Source organism: Rana temporaria, chromosome 2 (assembly GCF_905171775.1).
Source record: "Rana temporaria chromosome 2, aRanTem1.1, whole genome shotgun sequence".
NCBI lineage: Eukaryota > Metazoa > Chordata > Amphibia > Anura > Ranidae > Rana > Rana temporaria.
In genome coordinates, this window is record NC_053490.1 from 433631110 (window position 1) to 433645226 (window position 14117).

General features: G+C 41.6%; 1 protein-coding gene across 1 annotated transcript in view; it reads left to right on the forward strand.

Annotated features, from left to right (window-relative positions):
- The window catches only part of TRIM50 (tripartite motif containing 50), a 28573-nt gene extending 15438 nt beyond the window's left edge, over window positions 1-13135 (forward strand). Inside the window, exons 4-7 of the mRNA XM_040338338.1 lie at window positions 3839-4069; window positions 5673-5695; window positions 5780-5904; window positions 10806-13135. Coding sequence (XP_040194272.1) covers window positions 3839-4069; window positions 5673-5695; window positions 5780-5904; window positions 10806-11374 — 948 coding nt within the window. The 3' untranslated portion in view covers window positions 11375-13135. The remainder of the gene's footprint in view (window positions 1-3838; window positions 4070-5672; window positions 5696-5779; window positions 5905-10805) is intronic.
- Window positions 13136-14117: the final 982 nt, after the last annotated feature.

Sequence of the window (14117 nt, forward strand, 5' to 3'; positions counted from 1 at the left end):
ATGTGGGACCCTTTTTGCTCTGTCACCAGTCATCTACAGTATATGTCCTTTGCAATGGTAGCCCGCTTTGCAAAGATTTTCAGGAGTCGGCTGACCCCATGCTGTTTGGTTTCTGTGCTTACTATACCTTGCTCGGGCGATGACTACCAGAGTTAATTATCTTCAAGTTTGTCCGTTGGATTACAAGTTATTAAGTGATGTGCCCCTGGTTTAGTCCAGTTGATGACTTGCAACCCAGTTCTGATTACAGATTAAAGCATCTCCCATGGAACCTTTTATGTTTATTCAACACATTTTTTTCTGGTTTTATTTTTTTATTTTTCTTTGGAGGATAGACTATGCTTGATTTCTGACTCTCTGCATCTATACACACATCTCCCTGATACTAGTTGCCTTCGGGTAGGTTAATTGGGCACCTTAGGTGGGATATGCAGGGAGGGGAGAATGGGCCGCCAGCCGTTCCTGGCGTGTTTTGGAATTTTTTGATGGAACTGTTATGTGACTATGTTGTTTTCATTCTGTATGATTTTCATGTTCCTATATGGCATAGACTGCTTCCTCTTACATATTGGCATTTGTCATTTTTGTTTGGCCAACGCTGATTCTGCTACTCCTCTAGAGCTCTGGGATGCTTTTAAGGCCTTAACTAAGGGAGAGTATATATCCCATATTGCAGTGGCACGTAGGGCATCTGCACAGTCTCTGAAGAGGTTGGAAGAAGAGATCCGACAAAAGGAGGCAGCCTATGTGGCAAATCCAGATTAGGTAGTTTATGGGGCCTGGCAATGTGCTCTGAGGGATGTATCCTTACTTAGGGTAGAGATGATGCAGAAATTCCTTTTAAACACAGCTCAGAGGGTCTTTGAATACAAGAATAAGAATGGTCGATTGCTAGTGTGGTTGGCCAAAGGACAGTTCGCATTTACCCACTTTAGTGGTATAAGGGACTCTGAGGGGGAAGTTTTGAGATCACCTAGTAGTATAAATGAGAGATTTTTGCTATATTACCAGCATCTGTACTCCTCTAGGGTGGAATATACTCCTCTGGAATTGGATGCCTACCTTGATAGAGTCATATTTCCTATGCTTGATGACAAAAGGAGCTTGGGCCTGGAGTCTAATATCACCCTGGAGGAGATACAGGTAGCTCTTTCACAACTTCAGGTCGGGAAGACCCCTGGAGTGGATGGCCTCCTGAATTTTACTCCCATTATCAGGAGCTGCCGGCCCCATGGCTTGTATCTTTATTTGACCAGTTTTTCTCCTTGGGGGCTGTTGGTTCTCAAATCGGGTAAAGACCCTAAGGATTGCTCCTCCTACAGACAGATATCCCTTATTAATGTAGATGCCAAGATTTGGGTAAACATTTTGGCTAATATAAAACTGTCTGCCTGTACTATCTCTTTTGATATTGTCCAAATGCATGCCAGATATTTATTTAAAAAAATTATTGAAAACCATTTATCATTTTCTTTCAACTTCACAAGTATGTGTTGGTCTATCACATAACATACCTATAAAATACATTTAAGTTTTTTGGTTATAACATGCCAAAATGTTTGGAGCCGTTCGGAAATACTCAGAAATGTTCCCGAGCCTTTCCTAGGGTTTTCGAGTTCAGTCAAGCTGTCTCTGAGTATTTCCAGGTCTCCCTGGCGCCCCCCACATGCGGTATTGCATGCAATAGAATTGATTGCCTTTGAAAGTCCGCCATGTCACTACCTAGTGTAGTACAATCTCCTTTTTTGAACTACTATTTCGGATGTGGGCTAATGTGAGTGCCTATATGTTATTCCCCTTCCCCCTTTTTTTGCATGCAATAGAAGTCAATGTGGAACAAATGTTTTTTGTTTCCATTGACTTCTATGGGGAAACTTGCTTTGATATGCGAGTGCTTTGGATTATGCTCGTAATCCAAGGTTCCACTTTATATTCAAATGTTCTGGAGTTGCCAGAGGAATGTTGGGTCCTGGGAGGAAGTAGTGGAACTTATCAACTGTTGCCTCCAGCTGACACTCCCGGTTTCTCCAGAATTGGCTCTGTTGGGAATCCAAGATGATGAGCAGAGGCCTCGCTGCACTAAACTATTGATAGCGTATGTCTTTTTTTAAGCAAAGCAAGAAATTATTCTAAGACGGAATGCCCGTTCCCCTCAGTAGATTCATCGGAAAAATCAATAAATGCTGTTCTTCCTCTATATAAATTTACCTACCGTACATAAATAGAAACTGTCCTGAGAAGTTCGATAAGGTATGGCACCCATGGACAGCTTAAGAGGAGGCCTTCCTTCCTGAACCCTGCTTTTGGTGCTGTGGTGGCTGCACTACCTTTCTTCTGCCCTAAGACTTGATGAGGTATTGTTTTCTCCTTTGGGCTTTACCCTTTACATTGTATGTATTTGTTCACTTGATGTGTACTTTGAATTCACCAAAACTGTCCATCAGTACTATCTCTTTAGATATTGTCCATACTCACTTAACTTGTACCATGCCATTTTTTTTTGCTTCAATAAAGGAACATTCTGTTTTGTAAAAAAAAAAAAAAAAAAGGGCAAAAATGTCACTCTCTAGATGTGCAAAGCTGGTAAAAACATACCTAACAAAGACTTGCAGCTGTAATTGCAGCGAAAGGTGGTTCTACAAAGTATTAAGGGGGGCTGAATACAAATGCACGCCACACTTTTCAGATATTTATTTAAAAAATAAATTGAAAAACATTTATCATTTTCTTTCCACTTCACAAGTATGTGCTAACTTGTGTTGGTCTATCACATAAAATCCCAATAATTTTTTTTTTAAGTTTTTTGGTTGTAACATGATAAAATGTGGAAATGTTTTAATGGTTATGAATACTTTTTCAAGGCACTGTATAAATTGCTAAATACCTGTTCTCATCAGCAGTATATGGCAGTCTTGTATTTCTATCAGTTTCTAGTCAAGCTTGTAGGAGGAGTTTTCATACTGCACTGAGCTGTCCTATCAGGCTGCAGGGCTCCTGGCCCTCTGTCTGGACATGTCTGGACAGTGCTGATTGGCCCTGTGCTGGTCACATGCACTCTCCCAAGAAAAAGAAAAAACCTCTCTAGCAATACACACCAAACTGAGCATGTTCAGCCTGACTCCAAGGGCTCTGTCTTATGCGGACTTGTCCAAGGGAACAGTGCAGGGAGGGGAGGATCTGTGCATACAAGATCAAGCAGCCTTTTTACACAATGCAGAGGATTAACCCCTTAAGCCCTGTACACGATCGGTCTATCCGATCAAAACGGTCTGATGGGCCGTTTTCATCGGTTAACCGATGAAGCTGACTGATGGTCAGTCGTGCCTACACACCATTGGTTAAAAAAAACGATCATGTCAGAACGCGGTGACGTAAAACACAACGACGTGCTGAAAAAAACGAAGTTTAATGCTTCCAAGCATGCGTCGACTTGATTCTGAGCATGCGTGGATTTAGGTATCCATCGGTTAAATTTAAAACAAGATTGCTTTTTTTTAACCTATGGATGAATAACCGATGGGGCCCACACATGATCGGTTTGGACCGATGAAAATGGTCCATCAGACCGTTCTCATCGGTTTAACCGATCGTGTGTACGCGGCCTTAGGTTCCACAGTGACTATAACAAGCATGCTTTACTGTATTTACAGACTGATTTTACTGTTGTGGGTTTAGTAACACTCTAACCATTGAAGTGCATGAACCCTTCAGAGCATAAATTGTTCTACCCTACCCTCAGTGAGTCAGTAAAACATACTGTATATATCTGCTATGCTTTTGCTATTCTTATGGATTTTTTATTTTTTTTGTTATATGTAATTTCTCTATTTTTCTACAGAACGAGTCTGATGTCTTTCAGCGTCTAATCTGCAAGGAGTTCCAGGAGCTTCAGAGATACATTGCAGAGGAAGAGGATCACTTCCTTAAACTAGTCTCCAGGAAAGCTACAGAGCTCATCAGCAACATTGAGATTCAAGTAAAGCAGAAAAATGAAATCCTGTGCTCTGTAAAGGAGAAAGAAAGACAGCTGGAGATCCTGGGAAATGAGAATCACCTGCATTTCATCCAGGTGAGACTTTCCACCAAACTGGGTCCACAATACTGTAGGTAATATAGGTAGTTACATTTTCATCACATTCAATGAACAGCTGTGGTAAACGTAAAGTGTATGTAAACCATAACAATACATTTCTCTTATTTGCTCCCTTTTGTCATTTAAAAAAAACACTCGTAGCATTGTGTTAAATCATTTTGATAATAGCAAAAAACTTTCACATTGGAGTGAAAGGAGAGGCTCTTTCAAGACGCTTTGCAGGCGCTATTTTTAGCGCTATAGAACCCTGCAATGCGCCTCAGTGTGAAATTAGCCTAACTGCACCCGCAAAGTGCACAGCCTATGTGCTTTTAGTAAATCTACCCCCTCATGTTCTAGGATGGCAATACTGCTTCTCTCTAAACACACCACAGTGAGTAAGTGTTGTCACCCTAGGAAAGGAAGTATTTTACTGGCAAGAGCACCAGGTGATAATAAAGTAAAAAAACTCAATATCTGGGTATTAAAAGCTAAGCTTTATTTGTGTTGTTTGTGCTAAAATTAAAATAGCTATATGGACTTACTGTTACATATATTGGCCAAATTATGTTCATTAAGGGGCCTATTTAAAAATGTTTTCACCCAAGTATCACACAACTTTCTTTCAATAATTTTTATCGCTTTGTTTTACCGGAATAACATAATGCATGAAAACATTATACAAAATGTCCATATGAAGGTGGTTCTAACCAGTTATATAGGATAAGAGACCAGGATGCCGCCATAAAAAAACACAATGTTTTCCTATAGTCACCATTGGGGGCAGGGAATCCCAGAGACCAAGTCTTCCTGGGGTGGGGAGGCATGGAGCAGGGGGTGCTCATTAGGGCATAAGCAACCCAAAGTAGTTAAGCAGGAAGGAAAGTGAAACGCAGAGGAAGAGAGTAGAAAGGATGTCCCCACAGATTTAGGAACCAGTCGGACAGCAAGTTATAATCTGGCTAAACTGAATGGATGGGAAAAGCGTAGTTAAGACAGGGTTCTCAGGTTGTCAGGAATTTAGAGTGTCACACAACTTTCATACAGGATTCATACATGATTCACACATTTTTCCATGTGAAGTAAAACAATCAATTTCTAGATCTTGGGTGAACAAATATTATTACTTTAAGCGTGCACCCTGTAGTAACATTATGAAAGAGTATTTCTTCCCAGAGCACGATTGCTCTACCATACTGCAGTAAAGTAGATCCTCGAGCAGAGTCAGAGCTTCTTGTATTTATTCAGACAAGAAGCCCTGTCCCGGCCCTGCCTCCTCTCTCCCCCGATTGGCTGACTGACTTCGATTGACAGCCGTGGGAGCCAATGACGCCGCTGTTGTGTCTCAGCCAATCAGGAGGAGTGTCCCATATGGCTTAGACATTCGTGGACATCGCTGGAGAGAAAAGAGGCTCAAGGTAAGTAATTGGGGGTGCTGGGAGACTGCTACACACAGAAGTTTTTTTTTTCTTAATGCATTGAATGCATTATGATAAATAAACTTCTGCCTTTACAACTCCTTTTTATAATGAAAAATACCCTGTGAGCACAGCTAATCTAAGCTCACCCTAACCAGCTCTCTCTGTATTTCTATTTCTAGGACTATTCTGCTGTGACATCCAGGTATGAAACACAACTCACTATCTTTATATGGATAGGAGGTATGGCAACAAAATTATGGAAATAATGATTTATTTACTTCCACAGCTGTCAACCACCAAGCCCACGCAGTGTGGACACAACCTATAGCCCTGTTTCCTTCAAGCCTGGATTCCGTCAAGATGACATCAAACTGACAGTATGGAAACGTCTGCAACGCAGAATTTTTCCTCGTAAGGATTTAATTTGCTTTAATATTTGCATGACTGTTTTTGATGGAAACAACATCCATGTGTACTTTTTATTTAGTGAGCAGATCCATAATGAAAAAAAAAAAAAAAAGTTATTGCTTTTTTTTTTCATATGTGTGTTTGTCAGCTTTATATTTTAAAAGTAAATGTCCAGCTACATTTTTTTTCGTGTGTGTGTGTTTGGATAGAGTGGGAAAAACTGGAACATCTCACAGCTGTTTCATGCTATCTGGGACTCATAATAAAAATAGTTAAACAGACAGGAAGTGACAGAAAATGTCCAACAGTAAGGGCTCTTTCACACGGAGCGGACCGTGTCTCCGTCGGCTCAGCGGGGATCCCCGCTCAGCTGTCGGCGGATAGGGCGGTCCCCGCACACAGTGCAGGGACCGCCCTGTCTCTGCTCCGCTGTCCCCTATGGGGAACCTGATGCAGACGGACCGTCTGTCCGTCTGCATCAGTTCCGCTCCGCCGAACGGAAGAAAAATAGGGTTTCTTCCGTTCGGAAAAGCGGATCCCGACTGACGCGGACGCTAGCGGATGCTCCATCCGCTAACGGACGCGTTCCCATAGGGATTCATTACAAGTCCGTTAACGGACTTGTAATGAGCGGACGAACGGTCCGCTAGTGTGAAAGGACCCTAACACAGACATATATACCTTTTTAGGAGAGTAGGGGAAGGCTAGAACCCTTGTCAGTGTTTTATTGCTGTCTGTGTCTCTTGCAGGCTTTCTTTCTCCTTTGCCCCTAAGGCAGGGTTCACACTTATGCAAATTGGATGCGCGTTTCCCCGCATTCAATTCGCATGACAGGAGACTGTGACCGGCACTCAATTGAGTTGGCTCACACAGCTCTGGGGCGCCCGGGGTCCACACTGGAAAAGGGTCCTGTGCTTCTTTGGCTCCATTTCAGGTCCTAATTCAGGCAAAAGCTCTGACCTTATTCACACTTAAAACGGAGAACAGGGACGCACTGGACCCCATGCTGCGAGCCACGGCTACAGCTAGTGTGAACCCAGTCTCACATTTTGGTAAAACTATTATTAATGTGATTGTGAGTGGAAATCTTTGCAATTAAAAACATTAGTCAAGTTGCATGTGTTTAGCTGAGAAGGATGGAGTCAGCACTTTAGTAATTTCATAGCAGTACATTCTTGGCTATCTTGGAGCCCGATACCAGTTTGTTAAGGCATTTGTTATAGGGGTGAAAAAATGCATAGGATTGTTGGATTGTTTTCTAGTGTGCTCAGCATTCAATAAATGTGCACATATTTTTAGGAGAGCTTTTACAAAGTGCTTTATGTATGTTGAGTGTTGAAACATTTTCAAAAAGTAGTATTTTATTAGTAGGAAGAGTGTAATTTGGTACCCGGTAAAATGACTTCTGATATCTAGAAGCCCATGCCAGTGCTTACCAGGCCTGACCAGTTTCTGTGTCCCTCTAACAGGGCCGGTGCTAAACAATTTTGCATCCTAGGCAAGACCAGCTACTCCCCCCTCTGGCCTCTAAGTATATACTGTAATATCATTTAATAAGCTCATAATTGTAGCAACTCACATAATTGAAAAAACAGGTAGGCTCATCAATGATAAACACCCATGTAATGGTCACCACTGCACGGTGGGGGACGCTGGAGTAGGGAAACCAGCGGCCATGGCCTAGCAGCAGCACTGGCCTTGCCCTCAAGCCTTGTCCAGCCAGGGCAGTGTTGCTCTCTTGCAAGAAGAAGTCCATAGCAACATCCCTGACATTCTGAAGGTAATTGGTACTAACAGGAGGCAAAGAAGAAAATGTATTTCTGATAGAACCATTGCTCCTCACTTTAAACCCGCTTCTAAGGTACATTAGTCAGGCAGTAAACGACATAAGCAAACACAATAGGCAATGCAGAGCATAATGTCCTTCCTGTTGAAAATGATTTCCACAAAAAATTTGTCTGCAAAAGGTGGTGCCATTCAAGAGATTATCCACAATTTCAGGCTCCAAAAACATAGACGAAGCAGGTACCACAGTTCCATCCTGTTTTATTCTTTCAGACATTTGTATTCTTATGTAAAAAAGTGGATGATCTGAATATATGCGAACTTCTGGTCAACCACCGTTGCGCTGATGGTAAATAAGTGAAACACCCTAGCTGCTGTTTAAATAAAATAGTGTGAAAATAAATAAATATAGTGATAACTCTCCTCACAAGTGTATCAAACAAATATTAACAGCACTAACGAGGAAAAATTAAATCCTCCTAAGTGAATAATATGCAAATGATGTGGATAATTACCATATAAATACACATGCAGAAATTGTGAAAAAGATACAGGTGTGTATAAATAAATCACCTTTGCATAAGTAAACAGTTGATTATCTAAACAAGAGCCGTGCACACTAAATCATGTGACAAGTATTGAAATAAAGTTCGTAAATAAATAAATAGGTGATCCAGAAATCTTCATAAGCTGCCACCACACCACAAGTGTTCAGTGCTTCCGTCACCCATCAAAATGAACACTCACCAAAATGATATGCCTCACACTCTCGTGCTTTGGCAACCAAGCTTTTTTTTAAAAACACTCCCAACGTGTTAATCAAAATTCATATTCCAAAGAATCGTTCCATGTGGTTCCATATAAATGATAAGAACAGAAGGAAAAAAAAGTGCACAATAGCGTGATACTGTATAACAGTTTTAATACAACACCATGTACAAGCTTTAAAAAATACACTCACAAACACTGTAGTAAAATCAGCATTAAATCACAGCAATTCCAAGTATTCCTTTAAATTCCTCAGCTGGTGTAAAAAATGTTCACGGCAGACCTACGATCAGCCAGGGTTTCTCACCACTCTTATGCACTGCACTGCAATCCACTGCACTCCGAAAACAGCTATTCCAGGGAGAGATGCTCCAAAAAAAGTCTCCAAGCTTGGCTTGCTGCACAATTCTAAAGTGTCACGTCTATTCAGAAACTTTCCTCAAACTGACTGTGTGACCACGCCTCCTGGATGCGCGTTTCTCCGCATTCAATTCGGAGGCGTGGTCACACAGTCAGACTTTTTTTGGAGCATCTCTCCCTGGAATAGCTGTTTTCGGAGTGCAGTGGATTGCAGTGCATGGCATAAGAGTGGTGAGAAACCCTGGCTGATCGTAGGTCCGCCGTGACCATTTTTTACACCAGCTGAGGAATTTAAAGGAATACTTGGAATTGCTGTGATTTAATTTAATTGCTGTGATTTAATGCTGATTTTACTACAGTGTTTGTGAGTGTATTTTTTATAGATTGTACATAGTGTTGTATTAAAACTGTTATACAGTATCACGCTATTGTGCACTTTTTTTTCCTTCTGTTCTTATCATTTATATGGAACCACATGGAACGATTCTTTGGAATTTGAATTTTGATTAACACGTTGGGAGTGTTTTTAAAAAAAAGCTTGGTTGCCAAAGCACGAGAGTGTGAGGCATATCATTTTGGTGAGTGTTCATTTTGATGGGTGACGGAAGCACTGAACACTTGTGGTGTGGTGGCAGCTTATGAAGATTTCTGGATCACCTATTTATTTATTTACAAACTTTATTTCAATACTTGTCACATGATTTAGTGTGCACGGATCTTGTTTAGATAATCAACTGTTTACTTATGCAAAGGTGATTTATTTATACACACCTGTATCTTTTTCACAATTTCTGCATGTGTATTTATATGGTAATTATCCACATCATTTGCATATTATTCACTTAGGAGGATTTCATTTTTCCTCGTTAGCGCTGTTAATATTTGTTTGATACACTTGTGAGGAGAGTTATCACTATATTTATTTATTTTCACATTTGTATTCTTATACTTTTTTTTACACAGCCTCAGTTTAAGGCTTGGTTCACACTATCCCGATTCCAAAGCCGCTCGACTTTCAGTGCAACTTTGGAGTCTGACTTTGATGTGGCTTTTTACACTCTGTGGCATTGAAATCATATCAAAGTCGGACCAAAAGTGCAAGAACGTTTTCTAAAGTCGGACAGACTTGTGTAGTGTCAGTTAAGCCAGCTCTCATAGGGAAACATTAAATTTCACATGTCATCCGACTTGGGGTCTCACAAGTTGGGTCCTATGTTGCATCAGTGTGAACCAAGCCTGAAGCCTCGTACACACAAGCCAGAATCTAGTCAGGAAAAAAACTTTGTATTTCCTGACGAGATTCTTGGCAAGAATCTCTTGCCGCCCGAGTGTACAGACTCTCCTTTCAAAAAAACCGCGGTTCTCTTGAAGGGCAAGAACGCAGTAGTGTCATCGCGTACGACGAGCATGCACTCGTCACATTCGATGCCGTCGCCGCCATCTTGCTGCACCCTACCTATACCTAGGAAGCTACCGCGCATGTGTCAAAGTCATTTCGAGCATGCGCGGGTCGACAGGCCGACAAGAATCTCAACGAGATAATAGAGAGCAGGATCTCTATTTTTCTCGTCGAGATTCTGGGCAGATTTCCAGATGAGAAACCTCAAAGCCTGGTACACACGCTCGGTTTACTCTGCAAGAAAGCTCTTCCAGCAATTTTCTTGCTGAGAAAACTGACCATGCTTTACACAAAGAGAAGCTCAATTTCAATTGTCTCACCAATGTAAATATTGAGGTAGCCATGTATGTAAAAAAATAATCTTCCGTTTTCATGAAAACAAGTAAGCTCCAAGATGATTTTGCACAAAAATTTGCATGAGAAAACTTTTGCCCCAAAAAAATATGCATAGAAAAATTGCCGAACCTAAAAAAAAACAACAGAAGAAAAAAAAAATACTGTATATAATGAGAATTGTCATGAAGTGTATAAGTACTTAATTTCTGTGTTTTTTTTATTGTAATGCTGTACTTATTTCCATTCACTTGTTCAGCTCCAGAGATTTTGAAACTTGACCCTCTTACTGCACATCCTTTTCTGGAGTTGGCAAAAGGGAATACCGTTGTTCAGTGCCGATCTCTAGCAAACCGCCGTGCAAGCAATCCTGAAGGCTTTGAAAACAGCAGCTGTGTTCTGGCAACACGTGGTTTTTCTACTGGCAAGCACTACTGGGAAGTGATTGTTGGCACCAAACCAAAGTGGAGAATTGGTGTGGTGAAGGGCACTGTAAGTCGCAAAGGCAAAATGATTAGAGCACCAGAAGCAGGAGCTTGGCTCATAGGACTTAAAGAAGGACGTTTCTATGAAGCCTTTACATCTCCCAGCGTTACTCTGCCCATCAACTCCCGTCCACAACGCATTGGTATCTTCCTGAATTATGAGAAAGGAGAACTGATCTTTTATAATGCAGACAACCCTGATGAGCTTACTCCTCTGTATACATTCCATGCAGAGTTCCAGGGAAAGCTGTACCCTGTTCTGGATGTGTGTTGGCAAGAGAGGGGAACTAATCCTCAACCTCTTATATTGCCATTTCCAGAAAGAGTGGTGAAGACCCTGTAAATGCTTTTAAATTCTACTGACCCTGTTTCCTAGCATAACAACAGCACTTTACTTATACTTTCAGAGGACATTACATTTTATAAATATATATATATGTGGAAAATCAAAGTTTTAACTGAACCGTAGGAGAAAAGATAGCTTATACGTTTTGAACCTCTTAACTTCAAACTTTAAGCATACTAGAAACAAATTATCTCTTTTAAAGCGGGTTTAAAGTATTTTTGCACTGTTTTAAATAATTTATAGATGTTTACTTCTTATAAGTCCTTCTTATAAGTCCTACAAACTGGGGGCTCTCAATTATCTTAATTTGCTGAAGTTGCAGCACTGATTTGTCCTTGTCCACCTCATGTGCACCACTACTGGTTATTGAGATCAACCAATACAATGAGTGCCAGTGGTAGCGTTGGATCGATCAAACCCTCCACCCACCCTGTCACTCGGTCAATTGGTGAACAAACCCCCCACCCCCTGTCGCTCGCCCGTCCGGCTTCCCCCTGTGTCTCCTCCTTGGCGGCTTCCCCCCCTGCTTCTGCTCCTGGCCAATACGGTCGCTTATCCTCTCGGCCAGTTAGGTCTTAAGGCCCACTTCCTGATTGGCCAGGAGGAGAAGCAGGAAGATAATATCAAATATTAATTTGCTATTGTCACAAAAATGGGTGGGCTCGGGCCCTTTGCTTTGCACCCGAGCCAACACTTTTTAAGCTAATTAGAGCATTAAAAATCCATGCGTCCGGTGCCCTGCATATAAATTAGGGGCTGGGCGCATGAATTAGGGGGTTGGTACCCCTGGGCCCTTAATAGAGCAGCCGCTACTGGTGAGCGCCAGTAAGAGAGGTGCAGAGGAAGAAAGGATACATTTCCTTCTTCAGGCAAAGCTACTACTTGCAAAGATCAATGACCCAAGTAAGTGTTGGTGCAATTATTATAGTTTTGTGAGCACACCTCTAGGTTTATACTTTGCAGTCCTCTTGTGAGGTTAATTTTACATTCTGTCACATTGTAACATACAGCTTCAAATCATTCCCTAACAATTCAGTTTCATAGACAAGATCTTTAAAGAATTTCAGAAACTCATCACTCTTTTGTTGATAAGTGTTTGAAAACACTTAGATATCAGGATTTCAAAAAAGAAGATATTGCATATTTTAGTGAGCACTTATTAGTTCTTATTGTAGTGTTTACCTAGTAGTAATTTATAATGTTGCTTTTGCATTTTCACAATGTGACTTTCACATTTGTTTCTATGTTATTAAATATATAGATTTGTAGTTTAGCCACTAGAGCCAGTATAGATTAGCCAATTCTGTGACTCTGCCTAACAACTGCTGAAGTAGGATATCGGTCACAAAGGAAGTGTGTTCAGCGAGTCAACTGACTCCCAGATTTGCATTGTGGAAAGAAACAGTAAAGCACACTCATTGTGTAGCACTGCACGGTAGGTAGCAGAGCCAGGATATGTAATGATAAACTACACATTTAAATATATATATTTTTTTAATTCAAAAACACTGATCACTTTGAAGGGCGTTGTACATAGTAAAGTTAATGTATGGATAAACAGGGGGATATGGGCCGTCTTTCACTACAGTGGCTCCCTAAAATAAGTAAAGTGTAATGAGAATCTGTTTCTATTTAAGGTCCTACTTATTTCAAGTGTCACAAATGTCCACCATCACGTTAAACAGGGCTTTCGGGCCGAGCGGACATGTACGGTGAGTCTGTACAGACGACCGAACATGTCCGACGGACAGGCTTCCAGCGGACATGTTTCTTAGCATGCTAAGAAATTTTTGTCCGCTGGAAAACGGTCGGCTGGACAAATGTCTGCTGGAAACCTGTCCGGTCAGCCGTACACACGACCGAACATGTCTGCTGAAACTGGTCCGCGGACCAGTTTCAGCGGACATGTTCGGTCGTGTGTACAGGGTCTAAGTCGTTCGCGAATAGGGCTGGACGTCATTTACGTTCACGTCGATTCCAATATGTCCTTGCGGCGTACTTTGGCGCAATGCACACTGGGATATTTTATGGACGCCGTAAAAAACAAGGGGTCAAGTCAAATTTAAATACAACACGCCCCCAACATCCCCATTTGAATTAGGCGGCCTTACGCCGCAACACATACGTTACACTGCCGTAACTAAGGGCGCAAGTTCTTTCTGAATACAGAACTTGCGCCCAAAGTTACAGCGGCGTAACGTATCTGAGATACGTTACGCCGGGCGGATAGATACACCATTGTATCTGAATCAAGCCCAATGAGTGCAACTGCACTTGCAAAGTCTATTTGCCTTTAGTAAATCAACACCACAGTGGTGTCAGCCAAACCCATAGGGCCAGATTCAGGTAGGGGATACAATGGCGTATCTCCAGATACGCCGTCGTATCTCTGAGTGTGAGGCGTCGTATCTTGGCGCCTGATTCAAAGAATCAGATACGCCAGAATTTTGAGATACGACCAGCGTAAGTCTCCTACGCCGTCGTATCTTAACTGCATATTTACGCTGGCCGCTAGGGGCGCGTACGCTGATTTACGCCTAGAATATGTAAATCAGCAAGATACGCCTATTCACGAACGTACACCCGGCCATCGCAGTACAGATACGCCGTTTATGTTAAGCTTTTTTCGGCGTAAAGTTACCCCTGCTATATGAGGCGCAGCCAATGTTAAGTATGGACGTTGGGCCAGCATCAAGTTTTCTGTCGATTACGTTGTTTGCGCAAGTCATTCGCGAATAGG